At 52.1% G+C, this 26,798-nt stretch overlaps 10 protein-coding genes and 1 non-coding gene across 11 annotated transcripts; 4 read left to right on the top strand and 7 right to left on the bottom strand.

Annotated features, from left to right (window-relative positions):
• The first annotated feature begins 669 nt into the window (after positions 1 to 669).
• Positions 670 to 740, top strand: ATEG_10462. The gene has a single exon. It is a non-coding gene; the product is annotated as a tRNA-Gly (tRNA).
• A 260-nt stretch (positions 741 to 1,000) lies between these two features.
• Positions 1,001 to 1,786, bottom strand: fmaE (monooxygenase fmaE; the record flags this gene model as incomplete). The annotated part of the gene is made up of 1 exon (XM_001212230.1): positions 1,001 to 1,786. One exon carries the CDS (start codon positions 1,784 to 1,786, stop codon positions 1,001 to 1,003), a length of 786 nt encoding a protein of 261 aa, XP_001212230.1.
• A 765-nt stretch (positions 1,787 to 2,551) lies between these two features.
• ATEG_03053 (putative vacuolar sorting receptor (Mrl1)) lies at positions 2,552 to 4,073 on the bottom strand (the record flags this gene model as incomplete). The annotated part of the gene is made up of 4 exons (XM_001212231.1): positions 2,552 to 2,752; positions 3,181 to 3,307; positions 3,362 to 3,637; positions 3,703 to 4,073. The coding sequence occupies 4 exons, from the start codon at positions 4,071 to 4,073 to the stop codon at positions 2,552 to 2,554; spliced, it is 975 nt and encodes a 324-aa protein (XP_001212231.1).
• Positions 4,074 to 4,568: 495 nt separating this feature from the next.
• On the top strand, positions 4,569 to 6,175 carry erg24B (c-14 sterol reductase; the record flags this gene model as incomplete). Its single annotated transcript, XM_001212232.1, has 3 exons — positions 4,569 to 4,639; positions 4,674 to 4,903; positions 5,067 to 6,175. 3 exons carry the CDS (start codon positions 4,569 to 4,571, stop codon positions 6,173 to 6,175), a joined length of 1,410 nt encoding a protein of 469 aa, XP_001212232.1.
• A 627-nt stretch (positions 6,176 to 6,802) lies between these two features.
• Positions 6,803 to 8,072, bottom strand: ATEG_03055 (tRNA-specific adenosine deaminase; the record flags this gene model as incomplete). Its single annotated transcript, XM_001212233.1, has 3 exons — positions 6,803 to 6,873; positions 7,008 to 7,753; positions 7,888 to 8,072. 3 exons carry the CDS (start codon positions 8,070 to 8,072, stop codon positions 6,803 to 6,805), a joined length of 1,002 nt encoding a protein of 333 aa, XP_001212233.1.
• A 221-nt stretch (positions 8,073 to 8,293) lies between these two features.
• ATEG_03056 (splicing factor 3B subunit 5 family protein) lies at positions 8,294 to 8,593 on the top strand (the record flags this gene model as incomplete). Its single annotated transcript, XM_001212234.1, has 2 exons — positions 8,294 to 8,536; positions 8,582 to 8,593. The coding sequence occupies 2 exons, from the start codon at positions 8,294 to 8,296 to the stop codon at positions 8,591 to 8,593; spliced, it is 255 nt and encodes an 84-aa protein (XP_001212234.1).
• A 446-nt stretch (positions 8,594 to 9,039) lies between these two features.
• On the bottom strand, positions 9,040 to 11,115 carry ATEG_03057 (uncharacterized protein; the record flags this gene model as incomplete). The annotated part of the gene is made up of 1 exon (XM_001212235.1): positions 9,040 to 11,115. The coding sequence occupies one exon, from the start codon at positions 11,113 to 11,115 to the stop codon at positions 9,040 to 9,042; it is 2,076 nt and encodes a 691-aa protein (XP_001212235.1).
• A 1,404-nt stretch (positions 11,116 to 12,519) lies between these two features.
• On the bottom strand, positions 12,520 to 13,362 carry ATEG_03058 (uncharacterized protein; the record flags this gene model as incomplete). The annotated part of the gene is made up of 1 exon (XM_001212236.1): positions 12,520 to 13,362. The coding sequence occupies one exon, from the start codon at positions 13,360 to 13,362 to the stop codon at positions 12,520 to 12,522; it is 843 nt and encodes a 280-aa protein (XP_001212236.1).
• A 5,276-nt stretch (positions 13,363 to 18,638) lies between these two features.
• On the bottom strand, positions 18,639 to 22,174 carry ATEG_03059 (uncharacterized protein; the record flags this gene model as incomplete). Its single annotated transcript, XM_001212237.1, has 5 exons — positions 18,639 to 20,937; positions 21,021 to 21,042; positions 21,169 to 21,728; positions 21,790 to 22,036; positions 22,165 to 22,174. 5 exons carry the CDS (start codon positions 22,172 to 22,174, stop codon positions 18,639 to 18,641), a joined length of 3,138 nt encoding a protein of 1,045 aa, XP_001212237.1.
• Positions 22,175 to 22,728: 554 nt separating this feature from the next.
• Positions 22,729 to 23,139, top strand: ATEG_03060 (uncharacterized protein; the record flags this gene model as incomplete). Its single annotated transcript, XM_001212238.1, has 1 exon — positions 22,729 to 23,139. One exon carries the CDS (start codon positions 22,729 to 22,731, stop codon positions 23,137 to 23,139), a length of 411 nt encoding a protein of 136 aa, XP_001212238.1.
• A 638-nt stretch (positions 23,140 to 23,777) lies between these two features.
• On the bottom strand, positions 23,778 to 25,974 carry ATEG_03061 (uncharacterized protein; the record flags this gene model as incomplete). The annotated part of the gene is made up of 4 exons (XM_001212239.1): positions 23,778 to 23,816; positions 23,880 to 24,437; positions 24,631 to 24,765; positions 24,823 to 25,974. 4 exons carry the CDS (start codon positions 25,972 to 25,974, stop codon positions 23,778 to 23,780), a joined length of 1,884 nt encoding a protein of 627 aa, XP_001212239.1.
• Positions 25,975 to 26,798: the final 824 nt, after the last annotated feature.

Consider the following 26,798-nt stretch of genomic DNA (forward strand, 5'->3'; position numbering starts at 1 on the left):
CATTCTGTCCGTTGGACCCTCGAGACAACATGAATGGATGGAGTTTATAGGTCGGTAAGATATTGATGCTCGGCTATCTGGAACCTGATTCACTTTGCCCACGGATCTATAGTCGCTAGCCACACATCGACTAAGAATGCCGGTATGGGGTTTATCCATTTCAGCACATGGTATATCTCAATTCCTTGCTCTTGCTCACCTGAGATTTCCCGAGCGCAAGGTCTCCCCCGTTGGCTGCGAATACAGTATGCAGTATACGTTGTTTACTACCTAGGTATACCACCTCAGTTCCTTTGCTGTCGATGAGAATGTGAATTCTTATCACGATCGAATGGGTTTGGACTGCCTACTGGCATAAACGCACAGATGCACATAGGGTATGCTATCCTGTAAGTGAGCCGCAGAGAGATGGTTCTAGCTGCCTGGGGGGAAGCCCTTCTGATCTATGGCTCACTTGGGCATTTAAGGAAGAGGACTCAGGTCCATATATAATACGCTGTCTACTGATGTACTAGTCAGGTGGACGTTATCATCTGGGTTCAATGATGACATCCCCTTTCATTGCGGCGAGCACGCTCTATCACGATACTTCCAACAGTGGTCTTCGAGACCACCAGATATGATGACTACCAATATATACTTAGATTATGTGCGGGTAGATATCAACTAGCATCATTGGTCTAGTGGTAGAATTCATCGTTGCCATCGATGAGGCCCGTGTTCGATTCACGGATGATGCATTTCTTTTTTGTCCACAATTTTTTTTGCAGATGGTCTGTCTTTTGTTCCTGTCTCTTTTTTTATGTAACGTTGTTCTCATTAGAATATTATTGTGCTAATAGGTATATCTTTGGGGGATAGATAGTACTATCCCCAACGCACAATGTATGAAGAGAGGTGTATTCCCTACCGAATATATATTTAGGCCTTTCGTCCCATGCTGGTTATCCACCTCTAGACACGACACCCAAACGCAAAGACACATAAACCCACCACATGGTTACTCATACTCATACTTATCATCATCATCTTCCTGCTCATAGAACCGCGGCATGTTCAATCGCCTAGACGCCGAACGCAGCGGGCCACTGTGAATATCAACAATAGGCCGCACGAACTGCGTGACCGACCCAGCGTCGTCCTTCCCCATAACCGGAAACCAAGTATCACCCATGCCGGTCGGCTTGCTATTAGCGTAGATATTCTCCCACTGGCCCTTGGGAACCAAGTAAGTCTCATGGAAAATGGCGATATGCGGATACTGCTTGGCGTATTTCGCGTACCACCGCACGCCTTCCATATGTAGCTCGTCATGCGCAAAGCGATGCAATGCCTCATAATCACGGAGATAGTAAACGGTCATGGTATCATTGCCTGCGACAGACTCCTGCTTGATATAGTGCGAGAGCCCGAGGAGCCCGTACTTCACGGGGTCGGCCGCCATTGCCTTGTTCATCGCTATTGCCCGCCGACTAAGATCCCTCATTCCTGGCGCAAGCGGGCCAAAGGGGTGGTTTGAACGTGCGCCCAGGTGGAAGACCACGATCGACTGGGCGGCCGGGTCGAGCCCGAACGTGCCGTCTGCGTTCGGCGTCTGGGCGCTGTATCTGGCGTTGATGACGCCGTTCAGGTATCGATTCGGGGTGATGTTGTAGGCCATGAGGATATGGTCCACCGTGCGGTAGAGGAGGACCAACACCGTGGGGATGAGGGCCATGGGGCCTAGAGTCAGCAGCAGCAGACCCTGGACAAGACCTCCCAGTAAGAGCCAAGATGTGAGGGTCATGCTGTCTCGGATGGCGGGCGATAGCGTGCGCTCCTTTGCCGGGAAAGGCACCGGGCGTTGAGAGGACCCATTGGGGACAATATGGGGTGGCACCAGGGGCGTGAAGCCGGTCATGACTGTTGCCTGCGGGTTGAAGTATGTATCTGTCTCAACCAGAGAACGAAGACTGGGAGACGAGAAGCTAGATATACCGAGGAACGACCGGATGGGTCATGTGGAATTTATCTGCCTAGTGATACTCGCTGTTAGGATCTATACTTAAGCAGGGATCTGATATCTCACGTCAGCCTGTTGATTCTCAATCGTCAGTTATGTATTGGCCAACCAACCCAACACTTATTGAACCTAGGCCCAAAGATGACATGCTGGCTTATGATCATGTCATATGCGGGGAACGCCTGAGGTCTGTCTCTTTTGATAGGCGCTTATGGCCGTCAGATCTGATCTGAAGCCCCAAATACCCGAGTCTTAGTCTGCGGAGTAATTAAAAACTTCCTACCTGGCCGTCTTGTATCTCCGGCCTTCGGGTTCAGGCATGTCACTGAATGCCCACAGGTCTATCAATCCATTATTCCGGAGGTCTGTCATGCTCATCTTGCTGATAGTGGCAACATGTGTACATAGGACTCGGGCTCTACGCAGTCCGGACTGCGGGGTGCGACGTAATGCATATACAATTGTCATAATGCAGCCAGAAAGACCATTCATACAGTACATATCATTCTTCAGCCTCAACCAAGCTAGCGACCACTCGCATAGCCGCCATCAGTCGTCCCACTCCTCGTCTAGTTGGTCGATCAGCCTGTTCTCGGCGTCAATGTCTGCAGCCCGCGGTTGTCGGCGGCCGCCGATCGCCCCGATGAAGCTACCTCGTTGGGAGCTGCCACCGCGAGTGTGCCCGAGTGCAGGCGCCCGGTTCCCACGGCATAACCGGCCGACGGAGGAGAAAAGGATGATGAACATGTCCTATGTTACAATGGGTTGTTAGTTTCCACGGGTTATATAGAGCCACAGATAGTTCATCTGAAGGAGAGTGAATATAGAGCCCAAGGCTATCGAACAGTTCACAGGAAATGCGACACTATCTGACAGAATCAATCAAATCTAGCATCCAGGCTTGACTGATGATAGCAATTCCAGGCCCTTTGAAGGGCCAAGACAGAATGACTCGCCAATGTATGACAACACCAAACAATCTATACATTTGATGTATATATAGGAGAAATGAGAGGCCCAGGCAGAGAGTGACCGTTTCTCACAGTGTGATTGAGGGCCAAACCAGCCAGACCTCAATCTGTCCGCGAGATCGGCAATCTTGCACTGCTGATATCTTTGTACGAATAGCGACGGGAAGATCCAGCTCCCCGAAACGGTATTAATGCCAATAGACTTACTTTGACAAAATCAAACATCCCCGCCCACAGGCTGTAATTGGGACACTGTCTCCAGCCGCGCTGGTGCATAACCGTTCGTTGATAGGCACAGCCACCAACCAGATACGCAGCGACGGCGATGAGCGCACTAGCGAACAGATGAATTAGTCACGTAGGAGTATGCAACGTATGAGAGACCTACATCACGCCAAAAACGCCACCTGGTCCGAGGCCTTGGCCATCAGATAAGGGAATGCCACCACAGGCGGCCGAACTCCGAACCTCGAAGAAATATGTGCATTCGTCCATGGTTCCGACGAACGACGGGGTTACTTGCGATGGTCCTGCATCGCGGTCGCAAAGGAATGACATGATCGTCGACTTGGTCCGATTTTCGCTGGACTCGCCGCAGGGTGAGCCGTCAGTGTAGTTCAACACCAGTTTGCGCCCTCGGAAGAACGGTTCTGACGCTTGTTGTCTTTGGATTGTCAGCCAGCCAGCCAAAGTAGATGGACCTGTCCGGATGTATCCGAGGTTACTCACCCTATGGAGTAAATCTTCCCATCTCGCTCGTAATAAGCACTGACGTTCCCCCACCGTTCGCGATCAACCCCTACTACATCTTTGATGTTTTCCACCACCGGGGCACAGATGTTCAGGGTAAAATTGGCACGATAGTCATGGCCTTTGGCGTGCCAACTTTCCTCGCGGGTATTTTTACGAGATTTTTCGTCGCCGGCGGTAGGCGGCGATAGTGACAGGGCATTGAGATCATAGTATAGCCCGGTGGTGGGAGAGCGTGCGACGCAGGGGGAGAGGGTGTCTCTGGGGGATGAGGAATCGGACGCGGAGGATATAGAAGATGCAAGAAGGAAAAGGAACCCGAATACGGAGGTGTGCGTGAGCGGCTTCATCGTGGAGGGAATGAGATCGCCGACGGAGGGCGGCTGATGTTACGCGGGATTCCAGTCAGGGAGTGAGTCGGAGAGAAATATAAGATAGAGAGATCGCAAGAGTTGGAAGCTTGTAGAGAAACACACAAGATGAAGAAGGCAAGAAAGAAAACGAGAGGCAGTGGGTGTTGGAGAAGAAGATGATGTCTCGATTAAGATGATACCCGCCAAGTAAGTAATTAGGTAGTTAGTTGACCCCAACCTCGGTTAGTCATCAATGCGGAGAACCTCCCGTTTTGGTTTCTCTCTCGGATTGTCGCGTTTGCCTACGGAATCCCAGCATCCGGCCTCGCCCCATTCACTGCTCGGCCGTACATATATAAATCGCCCTTCTCTCCCAGATCTTTTCTGTGTGTTTGGACAATAATCTGCACGCGCGACGCTGGGCGACAGCTTCAACCGAAAGCTCCCCACCAATTCCCCCTCGTCGCGATAAGAGTCAAGCCAAACTTAAAGATGGCGCCCAAGAAAAAAGTTTCGAAGCCCAGAGCCCCCGTTCAAATTGTCCCAGAGAAACGAGGCTACGAGTTTGGTGGCCCGTATGTTGACTGGATACCCCAGTGTATCGTGGAATTGGCTAACCCGTATAACCTACAGTCTGGGAGCTTTCGGGATTGTCTTTGGTCTCCCAATTCTCGTCTACAGCTTTACTTTCTTGTGCAATGATGTCTCCGGCTGCCCTGCACCGTCGCTACTCCACCCGTCCTCACTGTCCATCAATCAATTGAAAGTGGAAGTTGGTTGGCCTGCAGAAGGGGTTCGCGCATTCTACGACACCAATGTGACCCTCTGTGTGTTGGGTTACTATCTACTCAGCTTGGTGATGTACGTCTTTCTTCCAGGACAGGAAGCTGAGGGCACAGAGTTGGCCTGCGGAGGAAGATTGCAGTATAAGTTCAACGGTACTACATCCGTCTCATGATCATTGTGTCTAGCTGACTTGATTTTCTGCAGCGTTTCTTTCGGCCGTCTTAATCCTCGCCGGCTGCGCCATTGGAACCTATATGTACGGCGCTGACTTTGTCGTATGGACTTTTCTCTGGGACAACTACCTGCAGGTAATTACCGCCAACCTGATTATCGCCTCCTTGATCGCCATTTTCGTATATGCGAAAAGCTTTTCCGTTCCTGCGCCTGGACAGCCCAACCCAGAATTAAGGCAGTTGGCGCCTGGTGGCCACACGGGTAATGTTCTCTATGACTTCTTCATCGGTCGCGAGCTGAACCCCCGCGTGCGATTGCCTATTCCATTCGTCAGCGAGTCTGCTCGGACTATTGACATCAAGTCGTGGTGTGAGATGAGACCTGGACTTCTAGGCTGGATCATCCTTAACCTGTCAAATATTGCTCGTCAATACCGGACGTACGGATACGTGACCGATTCGATCGTGATTTCCACTGTCTTCCAGGCGTTTTACGTCTTGGACGGACTGTACATGGAGCCCGCTCTCCTGACTACCATGGACATCATCATGGATGGATTCGGCTTCATGCTGTCCTTCGGTGACCTCGTTTGGGTTCCGTTCATCTACAACTTCCAGACCCGCTATCTTGCAGTGTTCCCCTTTGAGCTGGGGCCGAAAGGTATCCTCCTTGTTCTGGCTGTGACAGCTGTCGGCTATAGTATCTTCCGCGGAGCCAATAACCAGAAGAACCGTTTCCGCACAAACCCGGACGATCCTCGTGTCAAGCACATCAAGTTCATCCAAACTGCCAGTGGATCCAAGTTGATGACTTCCGGGTGGTGGGGCTATGCGCGCCATATCAACTACCTGGGTGATTGGGTCATGTCGTGGTCCTACAGCCTGCCGACGGGCATCGCCGGATATGCTATCATCGAGAGTATCAACCCTGCTACAGGTGAGCTCCAGAAACAGGCGGTGCAGACGGCTGAGACTCGGGGGTGGGGAATGATCTTCACTTATTTCTTCTTGCTGTATTTCGGAGTTCTTCTCATCCACCGCGAGCAGCGCGACGAGGAGAAGTGTAAGAAGAAGTATGGCGCTGATTGGGATCGCTATACTTCTTTAGTCCGGAGTCGCATTATCCCGGGGATCTACTAATAAATGGGATTGTCTAGCATGTCGGTTACCAGTGCTCGTGGGGTTGGATCTGCGTTATTCAGTCCTTTCCACTGCAGGTGGCCTGCGTTGAAAATATGCGTTTAATAATTGAATGTATATTAATTGTTCTCTTCTTCATGCACGAGTCATAACCGTATCTAATCATACATAATCGGCCGTTAATCTATATTGGACAACACAGTTCATTGTTTCTTCGGAGGATTGACAAGCACACTCAAGTCCCAGTACTCGTCTCCGGAGTTGGGAACCCAGCCTCCTAGCACGGATTTTGTATCCTGGATAGCACGCTTGCGCGCACTGATCGACTCTGTCACCACAGGGGCCGTCTTCTTGAACTCCTGATAACTCGATGCTTCAGCCACCTGACGGAGAACTTCATTCAACTGTGTTTTGTCAGCGTGCGACTCTCCCCCGGGTACAAATATCGCAGCCGAACAGCCAGAGAGTACAATATCCCTCAGCAACCCCCACATCTTCGCCCGGGACAGTGCAGATGCTCCCCGCGCATTTGGCTCAGATGCCCGGCTGCCCTGCTTGACTCCGTTCAGAACCGTCTCATATAGTCCTGTCTTCGATCCGTGGAGCACGGGTAAAGACTTGGCCCCGTTATTCGCCGAGGTGGAAGAAGGCCCCGAGAATGAAGGTGCCACGACCCATATCGCTGAGACAACTCCAGGCTTTGCCTTTTTAGCCGAACCTAAGGAATCCACAGAAACACCTGGGCTGGCCTTTCGATACTTCCAGAGAGACTCAAGCAGCGCACGGGGGATGGACAGGACCTGGAACGGGCGAAATCGGTATCCGTATACACCTTCTTCGCCCGTCTGACGTTGGCCGCCTGGTTCAATTGAGCCAGCAGTCTCAAACTGACTTGTCCAGAACCGACCCGCCAGCTCGCGCATACGCCCCTGTTCACCAAACGCCCTGTCGCACGCGACGCGACTGATCTCCTCCTCGGGCAAGATCACCCCCTCCAGGTAGGCATTCTGCGTCGTCGCAACCAAAAGACTCGTCTCATACGAGAGGAGAGAAGCAACCTGGCGAAGGGAAAGCTTGTCGGAACAGGACTTGCTGCGGGTGGACTCTGCGTCTGCGCGAGCGGGCTTGCGCCGGACGATGCCGAGGCGGGAGAAGTACCCGCGGCCGTCGAGGAGGGTATCCGCATCGGACGATAGCGCGGCAGTAGACCTGGTTTCCGTGTTGTTGGTCTCTACTTCCCACGGCGTGGCGTCTTGCTGGGATGCCATGCAGAGCTCCATGCTTGCATCTCCGCACGGGGCGCAGGTGCAGTACATGTAGATTTTGAGATCGGGGTGCAGTTCGAGTGGGGGTTCCTGTGCGCTGCAGCTCCGGCGACGGCGGAGATAGGGCGATTGGTATGGTGGTGTCTGAGATGGATCTGTGGTGTGGTTGCGTTCTGCGGCGAGGAAGCCCTGGCATTCAGATAAGAGCCAGTAGTTGAAGGCCCGGAGAGCGAGAATTTCCGCGTGCGAATCATGCAGCACGAGGCCTTTGCAATGGGGTATCTGGGATGCCGGGAGACATTTTGCGCCGGATCTAGACGTCGTTAATGCTGCGATGTGCATGTAGATCGAGGGACCTACGTGACGGCCACACAGGTTAATGTCTCCGAGGAGGTATTCTCTCCTGGAAAGTGTTAGCCTTGCTTCTTTGCTGTGAGTTGGTCTTACTGTGTTCCGCTGTATAGACCTAGTGCACTAGAAGCTCTACCTTTCACAATCACTATCCCCGACATGGGAATCCACTCCCTCGTCCCATCGTCACGGACGATGGGTTTGCTGCGCGCGGGCAAGGCATCGAAATGCGCATGAACAAGAGTCGCAATCCGGGCATGCAAGGACTCTGTAGACTCCATTTCTACCTGGAGAACAGAATCCAGAGCTAGCCCGCAAAATGAGCAGTTCTCAGCTCATGAGGATCGTATCGTTGTTGCCATGCAAGGTCTTTTTATATCGGACCGATAAGGGTCACGTGGCACACGATAAGCGCGGATCTTTCTCCCTTCAACCTCCGTCCTGAACTTCATCGTCACTTTCATCCCCCTCGCATTACACCGTCGCAGCGAAACCCGTCAAAATGGCCGACAAACTGCGCACCCTTCAGAACCTCGAGGCCATGCAGGCCCGCTATGTCGGCACGGGCCACGCCGACACCACCAAGTACGAATGGGTCTCCAATATTGTCCGCGACAGTTACGCCTCGTACGTCGGCCACCCCCCGCTTCTGTCCTACATGGCTGTCGGAATGGGCGAGCCCAAGGAGAAGGTTCGCGCGGCGATGATCGAGAAGATGGTTCGTGGGGCTGGGAATCCGCCAGAGGTAGGTTGTCCAAGGTTTTGGGTAGGCTGTGCTGATGAGTTGTAGACGCAGGAATAAAATTACGCCCTTTACGATATTCATGATAACGAACGAGTAATATCCCAGTATGCGGCAATGCAACATCCTGGATGAGACCTGCGGTCAGGATCAGATTCTCCGAACCCGTCTTCGCCCAGGTGTCCGGCGCTACCGAGACCCAGTCACGGTGGCTATTGACGTGCTCTCATGGTTCTAGGATTTCCTGGATGGAGTTGGGTGTGCCGAGCCAAGGCTTAACAAAAGCCATATAGGGTACGTTTTACAGCAACGGAGGGAGAGGATGCTATGTACTTATATGCTATATGCTACGAATTAATACACAACTTGACAAAGCCCACACAGCTGATGAGCCCGATATGTTTTAATTGGTATTTCGACCGAAAGGTCCAACAGAGCGCAGCTCTAGCGTTTATATAGACAGTCATGACCAACATTAAATCCACCGTGTCATCGCGGTATACCATTCATTTGGCATCACCAGCTCGAGCCGCCAATTTCGCATTTTCCGTCTGCAGCGATCCAACCAGATTGAGCCATTGCTGTCTCTCGCTGCGCAGCCGGCCAATTTCTTTCTTGAGGACCTCGATCTCTCGGCGCAAAAACTCGTTCTCGGTCTGATACCGTGACTTTTCTTCCCGGTCTGCATGCTTTTGCTGTCGAGCTTCAATCTTTGACGCCTCTTTGAACTGGTTCTTTTCGATTTTCTCTAGCTGTTTGAGCAGCTTCGCTTCATTCTGAAACAGTCCCGAGGCAACCTTGTGCAGCTTTGCAACATCCGGCGTCGGTGGCTCACGTTTCTGACCCCGTCGCGGAGAACGGTTATCTGCAGCCTGTCCATGCACGCTGCTCGCAGTGCTGCTGCTGGCGCGATCAGCGCTGGGGTCAGCGGCGGCCAGCGCCGCGGCAGAGGCCTTGGCTCGTCCGGACTCCTCATCCTGTGACGGCAATTGTAGTGACTGTATCTCACTGCGAACTTTGTCTAATTGCGATTCGACATCGCGTTTGCGCTGCGCAAGCTTGGCCAGATGTTTCTCGTGCGAGGACAGTTTGCCATTTTTGTTCTGCTTGATCACCTCGATGGGTGGGATGTCGTGAAGTCCGTTTTCGGCGACGCTCGAAGCCATTGAGGGAGAGGCTGCAGCTTTGTCTTGTGTCGAGGTGGATCCGCCATCGTCTCCTTCCTTTTTGGGCCGGTCCACAAGTCTCCTAGGAGTCGACGGCACTGAGTCGGCGCTCGTTCGAGGGGTCTCCTCCCTTGCGGACGAGTGATAGTCGGACATCGCCCGCGACGGCTGGCGCGAGTGGCCTGGGAGGTAATCGAGCACCGCTTGAGGAGCATATCGCTCTAGACCTGCATTCACCAGATACGAGAAACTGGCGATGAGACCATGGTGCTCTACCTCCGTGTCTGTGAAGTCCGAGTCGCTGGCCTCCTCACCATCGGTATCATCAACGCCCGTTGTGTGCCCTGCCCTCACACTGGACTGCCGACTCTTTGTCGAGCGCTGCTCCGACGAAGGGTCGCGACACGCCCAGTCGAGAAACTTCACGGCATCCGTGCAGATACTCTTCGGTGTTCCCTTTTCCACCATCCAGCGGGGGATGTTACCCCCAGGATCACTTCGAGTAACCATGATCCACTCCACCGGATTCGCATCCTCTTCACCCTCCCCATCTGCCTCACCCTGGCCGCCCTCCAGCTTGTCCTCACCCCGCGCAGAATTCCCGCGCTTCCGCCGTGGAATCTCCCGAATAAACTCTACCGACTCATACTCTCCACGGATATACCCATTCGCCGGCGGCACGTCCGGATGCGCACACGGCTTCGAGACCATCATCCAATACCGCCCGCCACTGCTATCCTCCACCCTCGTCTGCCAACTCAGAATCACAGGCACAAAGTCGCGCGGCGTGGTCGGCTTCGGAAACTGCGCCGACACATGGAACACATGCACGTACCCCACGACCGCCTGTCCGTCGCGATCGCGCACCTCGATCTCCTCGACGAGCCGCTCCGCACCGATCCCGCGTACCGACTGGTCGGGCATGCGGCCCTTTCGCAGCCGCTCCTGGTTCGCCTGCAGCGTGGCCGTCATTTCGCCCGAGAGCTTCGCCGCCCACCGCTCGAACGGCAGGCCCTCATGCACGCTGCGCCGCCCGAACCAGTGGCCCTTGCCGTCACGCCCGGGCGTCTTGTGCACCGAGATCTCGAGCGGGTTGTCCCGCCCGCTGTTGATGCGGATCGGCTTGCCCCATTCTTTCTGGAGGGATTCGGTTTCGGCGTCGCGGGCGCCGGTGCGGGCGGAGGACGGGCGCATGCGTGACCACGACGCGGACGGGTGCGCGTGTGTGTACTGTGGCGGGTCATCGGCGGCGTCGCTGGGTGGTTGTGGTGGTGGTGGCTCGGGGATCGAGTCGACGATTAGTCGCGCTTTGCTGGAGATGTCGTTCATGTAGGCGCGGAGGGCGTCCGGATCCTTCGGGATGTCCTCCCATGTGGTTGGGGAGAGACATTCCAGGGCGTCTTGTAAGGCGGCCATGGCTGGCTACTTTGATGTGTCTGTTAGTTGGGAATTGGGGTTGAGTTGGGTTGCGATTAAGCTCGCTGGTGGATGAGGCACATGAGTAGACACAGTCTCTGAGGGGCAATTGACACAGTTAAGGACAAAGCGATGGCATAAACATGAATCAAGAATTCGATAGACCCTCAAATACCGCAGCTGTATGTACTTTGCATGAAATTGATTGACAGTGGAATATGGGCTGAGGTTGGAGCCTGGAGGCTACTCAGTTAGCAGGTAAGACAGACAGGTCCTGACGTCATGCCCTCCACCCACAGCATCCAACACGATTAACGGAGTACTAGTAAAGCATCCTACACCAAAACCCGTTTAGCCTTGCATTCTGTATTCAATTAAATATTCAACCTAGATACTTCGGCTTACGCGATAAATACACGCCACAATAATCATCAGAAGAATGAATGAATGAAAGACTAGGGACCAGCCCAACCAAATGAGAGCAAGACCATGCCAGCATCCGATTCTCGCCATCCAACCTTCAATCAATGAGAGGAGAATAGTACGAGCGTATCCGGGTCAATCAAAAACCCAGCCCAGACGATAGGAGATGAACCTATCCACGACGGACAGTCCTGCAGACAATTGCACCAAAGGACGCGCTCTCAAGGTCAGCAGTACTTAGGCCACAGGCCCATATGCCGTCCCAACTGTGCCTGGTGTCGGCCACAGACCGATCCCACCGAGGCTATCCAGCATCGAGCCACTGTCCCTTGGTGTGATTGTATCAGGTCCTGCATCATCGAAAAACCGCGACCATGAACATCTCAGATGTTGCATGATGCGCAGTGCCGCGGAACCATTCTCACCTAATCCGACCAAACGGATTACCAGTTCTGATCACCTGTATCAGAAGGCGAGAATGATCCCAGGGCCCCGAAGGAAGAGTGCCGACCAGGACACTCTCCCGCCAGGTGCACCCAACGCGACAGAGAAAGGAAAATAGAGAAACATTCCTCATCCAAGTCATATCCCAAGCCGCGAGGCTAACCAGTCTTGATGACATATAATGCGGGGATTGAACAATGGGACATTCCCACGAAACAGATTAACAAATAGCCGTCCCGCCGCTTCTTCATGCAAAAAAAGATGGAAACAAAACGCTCACGCTGGCTCGAAACAGCAAAACACGACAAACAAAACGAGAGGAGATATTAAGTTCTTGGATCTGTATGCAAACGCAAAGACGAGGTGGAGTATCATATCGCAGAATCGGTTCATATAATGCCGTCGGGTCCATCCGGCCTGTGGTTTGTATGAGGGAACGCATCTCTTGTCGTCCTTGAGGTGATACGGGTTCTGCGATCTAAGCCAGAGATACGCAAAGTAGGGGGACCGTTCACTTAAGCCCTCGTCATGGGCCAGTTACATCGTTGCGCCGTATGGAAGTGCGAAATCCTGGCATCGGTCCCAGCCGAATCCCACCATGTTGGCTGCAGTGCTGCAAGGTTGTACCAACATGCTCGGTAGCGGGAGAGCCGCGAGGGACGTCGCAGTGGCAGCGGCGCTGTAGAACTGTGTGGCGTTGTACGGCGAGGTGGTGTATGGCGGACTGTAGGACGGTTGGCTGTAGGATGGTGTTGGCGAAGCAAGCGGAACCTCACTCATGCTATTCAGGCTGGCCCATAGATTAGGGTTAGAATCGCCCGTACTGGCCGTTGCTGGGCTGGATGGCAGTACTTTCCACGAGTCCATCGACACGGAATGCTGCACGGGATCATGCCACCATGTTTCCGGTCCGGTCGAACTGGGGAGGAGGGGTGTCGACCGGAGAACATCAACTACCCGGGGAGGCGGGGGAAGTAATGGGACGAAAAGGTTGGAGATCGCCGTCTTCGCATCCTCACTCCGTCCCCCGAGCAGTTCTCCAGCACCATCCTCCTCCAACCCTTCAAGGGCTTGCACACTTGTCCGGTAGACAAACTTGTTGATGGCCTGGACGAACTCCTCTTGTAGTTTCTTGAGCTGGGTATCCTTGTCCGCCCAATCCCAGGTACTGGCGGCGGTGTCGACCGAGTACACGTCTTTGTGGAACTCTACCAAGGCTTCGATAGTCTCCGGGGTCAATTTGAAGGCCACCTCGTTTTGGGACACCATGTCGACATGCACCACGTAGGCCTCGATATGGATCATCTGATAGTTGAAGAGGGCTTCCACCAGGGGGTTCTCGTCCTTCCTGAGTTCCGAGTCGGGGCCCTTGGGAAACATCATCGAGCAGAGAGTCCAGATGGCGTTTGGCGAGGATAACGTCTCGGTCAGACACCTGGTATGCTGTGTGACATTATTGAGGGGTCGCTTGACTCGGTTGACCCGCTTCAAGGTCGCCGTCAGCCACGGTTCGATTCTGGCGTTCAGCACCACATTCGGCGAGGACCGCGGCGCAAAGGCTGCGGCTGACGAGGGGAGTAAGACCGTTGGCATTATATGATGAATCTCCGAATGATACTGTATAGCAAGTGAAGAAGCGAAGGAATGAAGTCAAAGATAGAATCGAAAAGGCGAAAAGAAAGATGGACGAAAAATCATAAAGGCGACATTCGCCTGTGGATCGTTCCAGTGACGGTCAACGAGACCCAGGGACCCAAGACCAGTCGGGATCCCACCAGGTCGGAAGTAGACTCCGCTGGATGTATATATTAAAAACCCACAGATATGGTTCCGCGTGGAGTGGGGTGAGGGTCGTGGTATGTATAGATCCAAATCGAGTAGTCGGCGAAAGCGCAAAGAACAAGAAAAGAAAGGAATGAAAAAAAGAATGAATGTCAGATTGAAGAGAAGATTGGAGTGGAAAGAAGTAGACGGAGGAAGAGGAGGAGAGGGGAAGGGAGAGAGGAAAGAGAAGAGGGTGTGGGCGGAAGAGGAGGAGAGGTTGAGAGAAGAAGGAGACCGAGAGAGGCGAGGGACTCGAGGTGTAAAGGTAGTAAGTAGTACCTAGTAGTAGAGGGGCCGCAGGAAAGAGAGGGTTTGGCCTAAAAAGGAAAGAGGTTGGAATCTGAACGGTACCAAAGCAGGCGATTCGTACTGATTGGAGTGGGAGGTTTCCTTCTAATATTCAAAATCCCACTGAATGAGGACGAGAAAAATTAGAGAAAAGAGATATTCATATGCTATGACTCTTCTTGAGAGAACTGAATTTTTTTTTTCCCTGGCAAAAATACTATTATTATCACGTTGATACAACTATATCGACTACGCTGGTGGCACCCACGGTACGATTCGCATCCTACCTCAACTAACTATACACAGTCCGTCCTCCCTGGGCGCATGCAGTAGTGGAAAAGAAAAAGAAAAACAATAATAATAAAAAGACAATGCCCCGGCGACTTTTCTTGTGCAGACGCGGAATCCCGATCGTATGGAACAAGTCCCAACCACTGCCACCCCTATCCATGATTTTTTGGCCACCGTCCGGACTCGCCGTCCGATCTCAGCTGTGCTCCCCCTAGGCGTTATGCAAGTGTCCAGAATCGTCCGATGCAAGTGGAGAATGTCATTCCCCAGGTGGTGGGTATACCTTTTACATTTATTACTTACATCCTTACATCTAACACCTCGGGTGCTCTTGATTCGATTTCTGGAATCAAACAAACAGAATCAATCAATCCACCGAGGAAGAGCGCAACGGCCTCGGAATTCCGCATCGCGGCCGCCATGGCGTGTGACATGGATGATATGGACGGTTGAAGGCTCCACGCCTCCGCCAGAGCGGTTAGGGCTTGCGGTAATGCCCATACACAGATTGTCTTGCCAAATGATACATGGTGGCGATGCAAGAGATGCATCTGCATACGGAGTAGGAGCCAGCCTATTGAAGAACCAGACCAGGCTGACTCCCCCAGACCCAGACGAGAAGCGTCGCAGATATCGCGTCCGTCAACTTGACTGATGGTTCTGCTGAGAGGACGATGTGATGGGAGCGGCTGTTACACCCGACGGACTAGAAGAACCTGTCGAAATTGGCGCTGCAGAAAGCCCCAACTGCACGATGGTATCAGCCAGTACTGAAGGAAGGTTTAGTTTACGGTCCCGTTCACGATGTACGGGTTGTGCGAATCATAGCGTCGCTGGCTAAGCCCCAATGTTGATCCACTTTGGGTTGGTTGCATCCCAGGGCTTCGAAACGGCCTGCCTTCAGCATCACCGGCCGATGGCGATAGATAAATATACCCGCTTCGTGTCATGCCGCCTATCACTGGGAGTGACGGGAGAATCACTGATCGCCATCATTCGGGTATAGACCGCCAGGCAGATGCGATTTCCATTTGCGAACGAACCCGTGTGGAAAATTTTCTTCTGGTCATGCCCCGCGCCCACCACGCATCTTGGTTGCGAAGATCATCCGATGCTCGTTTACGGAGTAGAGAAACGAGTCGGACCCTAACACGGCCGTCGAGAGATATTTTCTATTGGGGAACTTGACCCAGTCCGCCACATGTGGGACTTGATGAACACTTCGTCCCAGTCACTCAGCTGGGAAGTGCAGGAATATCGGAGAAAAAAAGGTGATCTGGGGCTGCAACGGTAATATGTAGCCGAGATGGCTGTGACTGCGTAGTATCTTGTCTGGCATCGCGAAATCGACGCGATCAACTTGTAGACGTATGACAAGAGATGTAGGAGTATGCGGGCCCCCTTACAGGGCATGGAGAAATGCGCCGACAGCACCGCCTACAACCGCGAGCTGCGACAAGAAAAAGCAGCGGTCAACCTATGAACACGGCAGTCGTGCTCCGAACACGGCTGAGCATTGAAGAAGACACCAGGACGTTGATCGAGTCTGTCGTCGAACAAAAACGAGAAAAACGAGGGCCCACTAACCTGATGCACTGACCAGTTGTAGTACTTTCCACATGGAGACCAAGCAGACGCCAGTGAAGTCTCTTTCTACATACACCAACTCCTAAACATGGCGTTTTGTTGATATTCTCCAGATTTGGACCGAGTTATCTATCGCATCTCGACCATGGAATGAGGGTCGCATCGCCGGTTCTAGACATGTCGACCACCGACACCACGAACCTAAACCACCTCCTCCAGCGGGAACGAATCAGTTCCTCCTGAGTTTCTAGATCCTCGTCGGATGAACCGTACCGTCTGCGGTTGATGATACCATCTCCTAGTTTCATTTCCTACCAAAAGAGTCCTGTCTTCAGACTGGTCGAGTTGCAGCCGGGCAAATCAGCAGCCTCAGCTGATGAATTACGGAGGGGTGGAGGATCGTGGGGCGAGCTAAAACATCGTGGAAGCTGGATGGGCTGTCGGTTCAGCCCTCACATTCGTCCGTGGCCCCGAGTCCGGCTTTTCCACGCCAGCTGAGAACCCTGCTACGATCTACCATTGGACTGAGCCTCGTCGATAGTCATCTCCAGACTTTCTGGAATAGGAAGTCTGGGAAGGGTACGGCTACACTTGTAACAATCGCAATACCGCACTATTACACCCACAACCATGAAACAACATGAACAGAGGGAAAGGGGAGATCAAGAACTCACCATCAACCGGCCAGCATGTTGATATTGGAGGAAATTCTCCGACCTGCATCTAGACGATAGACCGAAACACAGATGTCATCCAGTAAACACACCATGCGTCGAGACCGAAATCCTGCCTTGTTTAGGCTCGGGAGTCCCGTATCCGCAGCATACAGGCCGGCTTCGTTCAGTTCTTCGGCAGCATTATCTGCTGCTCGAATCACCTCCTACTACAGTGGTGTGGTGTTGGAAGGATTCAGATGGCTGGCGGCATCTGAGACAGGCCGCATAGCGTCGACGAATTTTGAAATCGCCCTCGGTTATCCAGTCATTCTGGCGGTGTAGTGCCACAAATGATGTCCATCGCTGTATGGATTATGGATTAGTAGGTAGAGATGGTGAGCATGATCAGATGGCATCGCAGACGACGCTTCTCTGTCTCAGCAGGCGCCCGCAACCAGTGCGATGTGGGGGTCAGCTCACGAGTCATGGAGAGGCAAGTGATCGATGATGTCGAAGTGCAGCGCACTGTCGGCTGGAGTCGGACGTGCATCAAATCCGATGGCCTTCTCCGTACAAGGAAACCACGGAAAAAAAACCAACAAAAATAAATCATCTGCGTCGTCAGCTCAACAGCCCTCTCGATATTGCCGGCATCTCATACGGTACATGCGGATTCGACGGTTAAGGGCCGCTCCGTATGACATTCCCGTAGGATCCATCGCAGCGTATCATTTATGATCAACAAGTGCCTTGCTATTTTCCTGTTTCAAAAAGTATTCTAAACCATGAAGGTACTTACCTACCTATGGTATTGCCCGTCCATAATATGCGCCATGCACAATCGGTCATCACCGATTGCTGCGCCTCATTACGGTTGCCGTCTCTCAGCCACGATGTACATGTGGCGGGGTTTCTGCAGAAGAATGACATAATGCCAGGCAACTCGCACGATACCAATTATACACAGTACAGAGTAAGTCAGCAGTAATCAGCTTGTATCTAGTTAGTCTGTCTAGGCTACACAGACCCCTGAAGTGGGTTAATCTTGTGCATCTTGAGCTACATACTCCGTAGGTAGTATTGCGGAAGCATCTAGGATTCTTCCTAGACACAACCCTCCAACCCCAAGCAAGTCGACCACAGACACTGTACTTTGGTCAACTTCACTTCGAGCAGACTACAAACTGGATTTAGTGATGATCATCCTGAATCCGTCCATCCGCACCAACCCGTCAATTCAACCCCCTTGAATTCTCTAGCAACGGGAAGCCTGAAGAATGTATGCGTAACAAAGCTGTACCCGAAGCCATGACACAAGACGCATACAGACCAATAGCTAAACCGACCTGAACCCTCGGACACACGTCCACGGCCTCGCCATCAGGTTACCACGTTGTATTACAACGCACGGACACGCCCCCATATCAGGGCATGTAAGCGCCGAAGCCATCTTGCATGTAGGGGGCGCAGACGAGCACAGTCTAGTGTACGCCGCATGCATGTCCGGCCAATCCGGGCCTCTTGCGCCGTCCCCTGTGACTGTTTCAGATGGCACCACTCCTCCGGCCATGACTGGCAGCCACGGCTGCCGTATGCACCTATCCGGGAGTCTCCAGCGTTGGCGGCGCCAGGGTTGAGCGATGGAAGCGTATTCCAGACCCACTAGCACGGCTGACAGTGCATGAGGAATTGGTCACCTGCTCGACTAGCCTTTTTGGTCTGTTGTCGCATGGTTCGATTCCTGATGGCGGGTGGTGATGGGCGGTTCTCCAGGCATAGACGGAGCGAGATGACTCGGAGAGATGTGATATATCATCTCTGTCTTTGTTATTCTTTGATGTCATCATGGTTCGTCGTGCCTCTGAGGTTCTAGACTTTGTCCAAAGCAAGGGCATACGCAATATGATTCTTGGAGGTAGACCGGCGGCGCTTGACGGCTTGACGGCTTGAGCATCCATGAAACTCAGTTGAGAATAAAAATACAGTACTATACACGGATAGGCAATTTCCTCACATCATACGCCATACCTTATCCAATTCAAACGCCAATGAACATGCAGCATTATAGAATGAACCAAATTCGCGTTGCGCGGGCACTTCTCCTGCGTCGCCTTCACCTGTGAGGTCCATGCTCAGGAAAAGATCCGTGCTTCTGGGAGCATTGAACGGGCCGCTCTCATAAAATGCATAGTTGAGCTGCTGGCCCTTGAAATCATACCGATGAATACGTGTGCCTCGGATGTCATTGACGGGAAGGAACATATATTCTCCAGAAGAGTATCCAGTTGGCCCTGCGGCGTTAGCCGGCTGGCGTAGGACATCGTTGGGCAGCGTAATCTGGGCGAATGTCGGGAGAGGGACTTCGATATCGTTTGATAGAGATTTGGAGAAAAGCCCACTCAATGTGTCATGGACCTCGTTCAAGGCCGGGTCCTCGGATAGATCGCGAGTGAGCTGTCGAGCGAACCTGAGGTCTAACCCGCTCTCAGGAAGTAAATAGTCCACATTGTTTTCGGACAGGACAGCCTTCACATTGCGCATGATAAGTCCGTTTCCGGAATCAAGGCTATCGCGCGTCCCTTGCACCGTAACCTCCAGCTCAAGCTGCGGGAAGACTCGTGCGTGGATGGCTGAAGGGACCAGGCGGATACGGTGTGGCCGTTGAGGCTCTTCCGGAAGATGAGGAGTCAACATGCGTAGAAAAGACGTTACTCGAGGGATCTCGGTAGCAAATGCCCGAGGAAGAGACAGTTTTCCCAACTGAGGCGCGGTTAGCTCGGCCTCTTGGAAGGAAGGCTTCCGCAAGAAGAGACATCTGCCAACAGTAGCTGTCAGGCTCTCATGCACCTCGACGCTACCATCATTCGTCTTAGAAGACTGTCGTAGCAGTTTCAACAATTCATCTGAAAGACGTGTTTGATGTTTATCAAACAACGGTGTGTCGAGAGTCGTCATTTCAGCTGTCTGGGCGGACGGGAAAGCCCACCGGAACCATGAACTTTGCCGATTGAACCAGGACAAATTACCCTCCAAGTCAACATTGTAGACGGAGACTGGTTCCGAGGAAGGCAGATATGTCCCAAATGGCACCGGAAGGGCCGAAGTTTCGTAAACTGCCAGATTCAACGTCCTCCGAGCGTTGTCTGCGTCCTGCTTGTTCTCAACGAGGTAGAAAATCTTGCTTGGACAACCCGAATCCTGCTCAAACGCAACACCGTAGGTTTTGCTTATCCATGATAGAAAGTCAGCGCTGAAGACACGGTCATAATCTTTGGACAGCGCGACATCTGAAAACAAGGCGAGCTCTTCCTCTCGTATCCGGGTAATCGCATCGTAAACAATGTCCCGAATGGATTCGCATGAATTCTGTCTGCCAGTGATCCTCACGAGACCAAGGGAATTCGTAACATCAATCTTTGCGTCATGGAGACTCGCCAATTCCTCGAAGGAAAAGTGTTTTGAGTTGAGAAGCAAAGTCAATGATTGCGATGGAAGGCGAACATCCAGTTGTCCAATCTCGTCAATGATGCCCAGATGCCAACAATCTCTGAGTATTCTCTCCGAAATCAGCTGTTTTCCACTGAGAGATTGTGATGTCGCGACTCTGTCAGCAACTCCTCCCGCGGATCCTGGACCGGTCTCGAAGAAGGCCGAAGTGCCAGGCTTCCATTCCGTGGTATCTACCTTCCCATGCTTGATTCGTGACTCAGGCGACATCGGTGCATCTCGTGCAAATTGTGATACATAATCCGACAGCTGTCGAGTGGTAAAGGATAGCTGGAGTCTGGTCCGAAGACCATCCCAGTCGGTTAAGGTAAGTTTCGCACGCGGAAGATACGGCGCGCAGAAACTTTCAATTCTCTCGTTGACAGTGGAGGGATCCAGTATGTCCTCGTTGTCTTCCAATTCATTTAGCATGAAAGGTAAAGCATTTTTGTCGATACTGTCGGTGCTTTTCTCCTGTGTATTCTGGGGCAGTGGGCGGCGACGTCGAGGGTTCGACACAACGACAACTTCTCCGGGTTTGCCCAGAGCTGTCACCCCAATCGGCACTCTCTTAGCTTCTTCCTTTTTGAAACGGGGCCGCCGTTTAGGTTTGCGTTTGAAGCGCGGCTCGGACTCGGTATTCTGGGTGTCACTATCGGTGCTTTGGAATCGGACGAAGACGCGGCGTTGATGTAATGGAAAGGGGAATCGGCATCTTGTGCAATCGCGGGGGACCTGAGAACTCAGGAGCCCAACTGTGCTAGTTGAGGATCGGACGAGCATGTGGAGGAGCGAGGAAAGTACATCCAGACGGATGAAATGCCTACTAATCTGAAATTATCAACAGTAACATCATCATGCGAAAGACCGACATGCGCTAGTCCCGGAGCGGATTAAGCTGCTTACCCGATGATCTCATTCCCTTGCGCTGCCTAATCGGGTAATTAAGGATTGTCTACAGATCTATGAATTCAATCGCGAATGTTGAAATTGGGGTATTGATCCACGAAACACATGGAGCAGAAAATAAAACAAGAAATATGTCACTCCTTACTTCCGATCTCCCAGCTCCTCAAATCTTCTCGAATGTCAAACTCAGACAGTTCATAGTCCGTATTACGACTCTTCCATACGCCGGGCTTGGTGTTGTCATAAAACTGATTATCCATGCTCGCGTTCTTCCTAGAGTGACCAGCACCCGCAGGGAACCCAGGTAATCTGCCATCGTTGGGGAACTGATTGCTCGACGAGCTCTTCCCGCGCCTCTCAAATCCTGGAGATAATCGGTGCGATGACACGTTCGGTTTTGCGCCTCCTGCACTATGAGGAGATAGTCCCTGGTCAGCCGCTTTGGTAGTTTTCGAATCCTGGACATCGTTGTGCCAACTGACGCGACCGGAAAATAGCTCCTCGATCAGCTTGTCCGCTGGCAGGTCGTCCGAGTTCGAATTCCAGGAAGCAGCCAAAGTGCGTCGATACATGTCTTGCAAGTCTGAAACCTCCGTACTTTGGCTGCTCAAAGAAGGGAGACGTCCTAGATCGACTGGATCTCCCTGCTCTGAGGAGACGACCCCTGCGATACCCCCGAAGACCATAGCGGATTTGAGAGGAGGACTAGGGCTCGTTAGTAAGAGATAGGGTAAAGATCGAAACGATAACCTCAAAAGAGACATACGTGGTAAAGTTGCGATCACCTTCTACCTGGCGTATCGCTATCCCGATTCTGAGGGTACTGTTTATCTTGCTGTCCTGCATCAAGTATCGCCTGACGATACCCTCTTCGTCATCGCTTTTGTCCACATATTCGCAAAGATTCAATTTGATCCTTCCAAGTAGATTTTTATTGTCACCATGGCTCGGTGATTCAAACTCCTGGATGACTTCGAAGTGTATTTCGCATTCGTGAAGCGATTGATTCCGGTCTATTGTGAGCCGTACCTGTAGCGTCTTCTCGTAGTTCCAGTACGCCCGATGGTCTAAAATGACCGCTTTATCTGTATGACCATGATGCTCCGGCGCACTAGAAGAAGGTAGCCGCCACTTTACAAACGCCGTGCCATTGACGAGGGGGATATTATTGAGATCGATGATCTGAGCAAAGTGTCCAAATCAGTGTCGGCTCTTCCCAACTAATCTTGGAATTTGTTCCTTACCCGTAGCACTAGTTCAAACCGTGGCTTATGGCGAAGTCAGCAGTATTGAGTAGACAATCGTCATCTAACTCACCCTCCGGTTCTTTGGAACTGCGCTCACCATTGTCGTCAGCACGAAATCCCCAATACGTCATCATCCACATGAGTGCGCCCGTGGACCTAGCCGGAGATACATACCAAACGCCTGCATGTTTAGCAGGATCCCGACTTGAGAGTCAATCTTTGATCATGCGGTTTCCATGTGTGTAACGATCGTGGATGAGCTACTTGAACAGAGCGTGAGCTTGATGCATGCGGTCTTCCCCACAAGGCGGTAGCGTAATCATGTCGGCAGAAACCTACCGCCTTTGATCCGGCGATTTTTCGGAAATAAAACTGGCGGTCTAAATCAACATAGAGCATCCATCATCACACTCGATATATTCTTTATCTTGCAACGTTATATCCTCGCTATCTCCAACATGGATCAGCCGCCACTATCGCCACCTTCGGAGCCTGCATCCTCTCCGCCAGCCAAACCCGTTGCGCTGGACTCACCGCTGCGCACCACTCCTATCCATGCTCTTCTCCCCGAAGTGCGCGTTCCGAGGGAACCGCTCCCGTCATACAAATACGACCCTATCACCTGCGCGCCATTGGAAGGCGACGATGTGCGCGCTCAGATTGAGGAGCTACGCCAAGAATTCACGTCACTTGAGCAAGTCGCAACCGCGCAGGAACAAGCCGCGAGGGAAGTAAAGCAGAAGATTGAAGATGCGGAGAGGAAACGCGAAGAGGTGCAAAGAGCCATCGACAAGAAGATCAAGGAGAGAAACATGGAAATGAAGGTGTTATCGAAGTATCAGAAGGCGAAGGCTTCCGACGTCTCGTGAATTGCCCGGTGCGACCGCTTTTGAAACCAGTGCTGGCCCGTTCAGCATATGAAACTCTCCTCTCCAAACCGGTTTTGTCGAGTGAGCGTTAACTCCCAGACCTCGAACAACTTCCTCACACACTGTGTCTTGGGTATACCCGCTCAATCCACCCGTGGAGCTACGCGTTTCGATATCCGGCTGGATATTCTACGATATAATCGATATCCAGTGATTATTCAGGATTTGGATGGATTTTTCAGAGAGAATCAGAAGACTACCTCGAAGGTGGCAGTTTTGCCAATTCGAGAACCGCCACTTGAGCCTTAATGGCACGAAGTCGATCAACACTCGCGCTGCGCTTCGCGTGCTTTGACGCAGTTTTGGACATCAATTCAAGGCCATACGAGTACAGGGGCCGGTATTTGTTGGCTGTTCCGTCACATCAGGAAATCTAGCTGCCATAAGCTGCGGTGTTGGGCTCCCCCAGTTCAGCACCGTTTGCAACATTTCAGGGCTAATGCAATGCTCGAGGCGTTTTCCAGCCGAAGCGTCCGCCAGTATGCCATGGAATGCAGCTTTACTATCCTGATAGTATTATTAATGAATTCATATTCCATTATTCATTAGTCCTAAAGGAGCGTTGCGGCTCACATTTCTCACAGTGTACCCAAGATCTTCACCAAGGCGGGGAACAGCTATCGAAACACGTCAGTAAGAGGACTAATGACATTCAAAGGAAAGACATATCTGAAACTCACATCAGAGATATCCTCAATTAATACCTGGGTCTCGTTGACAAATTTCGGGGTTAGCAGATCGTTGGCATTACCCAAGAGACTATCAACTTCGGCCAAAAGTTCAGGGGTAATGACCGGGGAAACATCATCAATCAACCCTCGCGTCTCATTCACGAACTTTGGCGTGAGTAGATCAGAGGCGTTGCCCAGAAGGAAGCCAACTTCCTCAAGAAGATCAGGAGTGATGGCCGGCGCCACCGCATCAATGAGACTCGAGGTCTCCTCAACGAACTTGCTCGTGAGAAGCTTGTCGGCGTTACCAAGGAGGCCACCGACTTGAGCAAGAAGATTGGGTGTGATCATCGGGGCAACTCCGTCGATTAGGTTGATTGTCTCATTGACAAACTTAGGTGTCAAGAGGTTAGCGGCATTGTCCAAGAGACCTCCCACCCGAGCAAGTAACTCAGGTGTAATGACTGGTGCAATGCCGTCGATCAATCCACTAGTTTCTTTGACGAAAGACGGGGTGAGCAGGTTGTTGGCGTTTCCAAGAAGACTCTTGGTGTCGTCGACGAATCCCTCCGTCAGTAAGTCACCGGCGTTGTTGAGTAAGCTTCCAACCTGCTTGGGCAAATCAGGAGTTATAATCGGAGCGATGGCAGTAATGAGGCCTTGAGTGTCGTTCACAAATGCGGGCGTCAAAGAGGTCACCGGCGTTGTTCAACAGGCCAGAAACCTCCTTGAGAGGCCCAGGAGTAATAACTGGAACTACAGCACCGATCAAACTCTTCGTCTCCTTGACGAAGTCGGCAGTCAACAAATTACCCGTATTGGTGAGGAGCGTGTTGAGCTGCTTGAACAAGTCAGGAGTAAGGAGTGGGCCGAGTTGTTCTAGGAGGGTCTTGAGCTGCTTCACGAGATCGGGGGTCAACAGACTATTGGCACTGTTTAGCAGAGAGCCAACCTCCTTAAGCAGCTCAGGAGTAATATATGGCGCAACAGTGACAATCAAGCCCTTCGTCTCCTTGACAAATTCCGCAGTCAACAAGGTGTTGGCATTGTTCAGCAGACCGCCGACGCCCTTGAGCAATTCAGGAGTAAGAACAGGGACAACAGCTTCGAGGAGCTGTCTGATCTCCTTAACAAAATCAGCTGTTAGCAAGTTGTTCGTGTTGCCAATCAATCCGTTGACTTCTTTGACGAAGTCAGCCGTCAAAAGGTTGCCAGCATTGTCCAACAACGAGGACAACTTCTTGAAGAGATCAGGAGTCAGGACAGGTCCAAGCTGATCGAGTAGGCTCTTGAGCTGTTTAACAACCTCAGGAGTCAATAGCTTGGTGACGTTGTCCAGAAGGCCCATGAGCTTGTTGATCAGCTCCTGGGTCAGCAGACCGTATGCGGTGTCGATCAAGGACTTAGTCTGATCGGTGGTCTTATCGTCAAACAGATATGCAAAATGATGGAAGAACGATTCCACATCCTTGAGGAATGTCGGAGATAGGAGACCTAAAACACCATCCAGCTGATTCCCCAGATCTGTTCCGGGGTCGCCAGTGACTCCCTCAGGAATCAAACTTTCCCAAGAGAAGCCTTCGGCCGTTGAGGAAGCTGAAGCCGACGTCTTGCTAGAGGCTGATGGTTCTTTTGGCTGAGCTGTAGGCGGGGCAGTCTCAGCTCGGCTCTCCTGTGTCGAAGCAGAAGCAGCACCAGCACCAGCACCAGCAGTAGACTTTGCAGCCTGCTGGTCAGATCCCCCACCTAGTGTAGGAATCAACGAGCCATCCGTCAGATATGACAGGAAATCTCCACCCCCATATTGCGTGTTTGCAGCATTCAGACCAGAATTCTGGTTTGAAGATGCCTCAGTAGCACCATTTGTCGGAGCGGCAGGCGTAATTCTATCAATATCTGCTGGATTTTGCTGGTTTCCAACAGTGGCACTTGGCTGTGCAGCTTCGGTGTTCGGTACCGCAGTCACTGCCTGAGCAGCTATGGACTGCTCCTCCTGGGCTGAATTCCCCTGTCCTGAGGCATCACTAGCAGAGGAAGCTGGATCTGGTGTTGCCAGCGCAATGCTGGAAAGCAAGAAGGCTGAAAGTATTGGTGTGAAATGCATGCTAGCTGTATGCTCTCCACAGGGGATGACCAGCAATTGACGACTGGAAATCACATTTCAGGTACTCGGAGACCTCATACCTCCTTTTATATGGCTGCAAGTGCGGGATATCTACGTTTCCCCACAGATCCAACCGCTTAAACCGACCGAGCGGCTATCCAATAAACCCCTACATGTGAGGTAACTATGCTGTGTTATGCTTTTCCCTTCGTCGCTTCAAAATCCATGACTGATGTCAATGGCCAGCATGGGTAAATTGGAGCGGAGGTCATTCCCATCTGGTGTCAGCTGGAACACGACATGATGATCACGACGAATGGATACCTAACTGCCTAGCGCAATGACGGGACTCATCGACCAGTGAATGCTGGTTCGTCCTGGGGCGAGCTCCGGGGGTCGGAGTGAGCCGTGCACTCCAGGATACGTTAGGGGACTAAGTTCTTGCGGGGGATCGAATAGGAGTGCCGGCATGTTGCAAGTTTCAGTGCAAATCACTCTTGGTCCCCGGATGGGCTTCCTTTCTCTTTCGCTCTGTTGATTCGGAGTCGATGATCAGCGTCGACACACATCACTTTCGATCAAGCGACCCTTTGATGATAACAGTAGTCGCTTGCGGTCTACCAGCTAGTCCTCCAATTAAGTTCCCATCTAACTAGGAAAAGAGTCCTCGATTGGAGGCAAACACCTGCCAGCAGAGTTTAGTCCCTGACTTGAAGGCACACCAGAATGAGGTACCGGGACACAAGTCTACCTCGTGCAGCGGTGAATTCGAATACTCCCCAATTCTGGTTATCTTTCGATCTCCTTTCACGAGAAATGATCGC

This window comes from Aspergillus terreus, genomic scaffold, assembly GCF_000149615.1.
Source record: "Aspergillus terreus NIH2624 scaffold_4 genomic scaffold, whole genome shotgun sequence".
Classification (NCBI taxonomy): domain Eukaryota; kingdom Fungi; phylum Ascomycota; class Eurotiomycetes; order Eurotiales; family Aspergillaceae; genus Aspergillus; species Aspergillus terreus.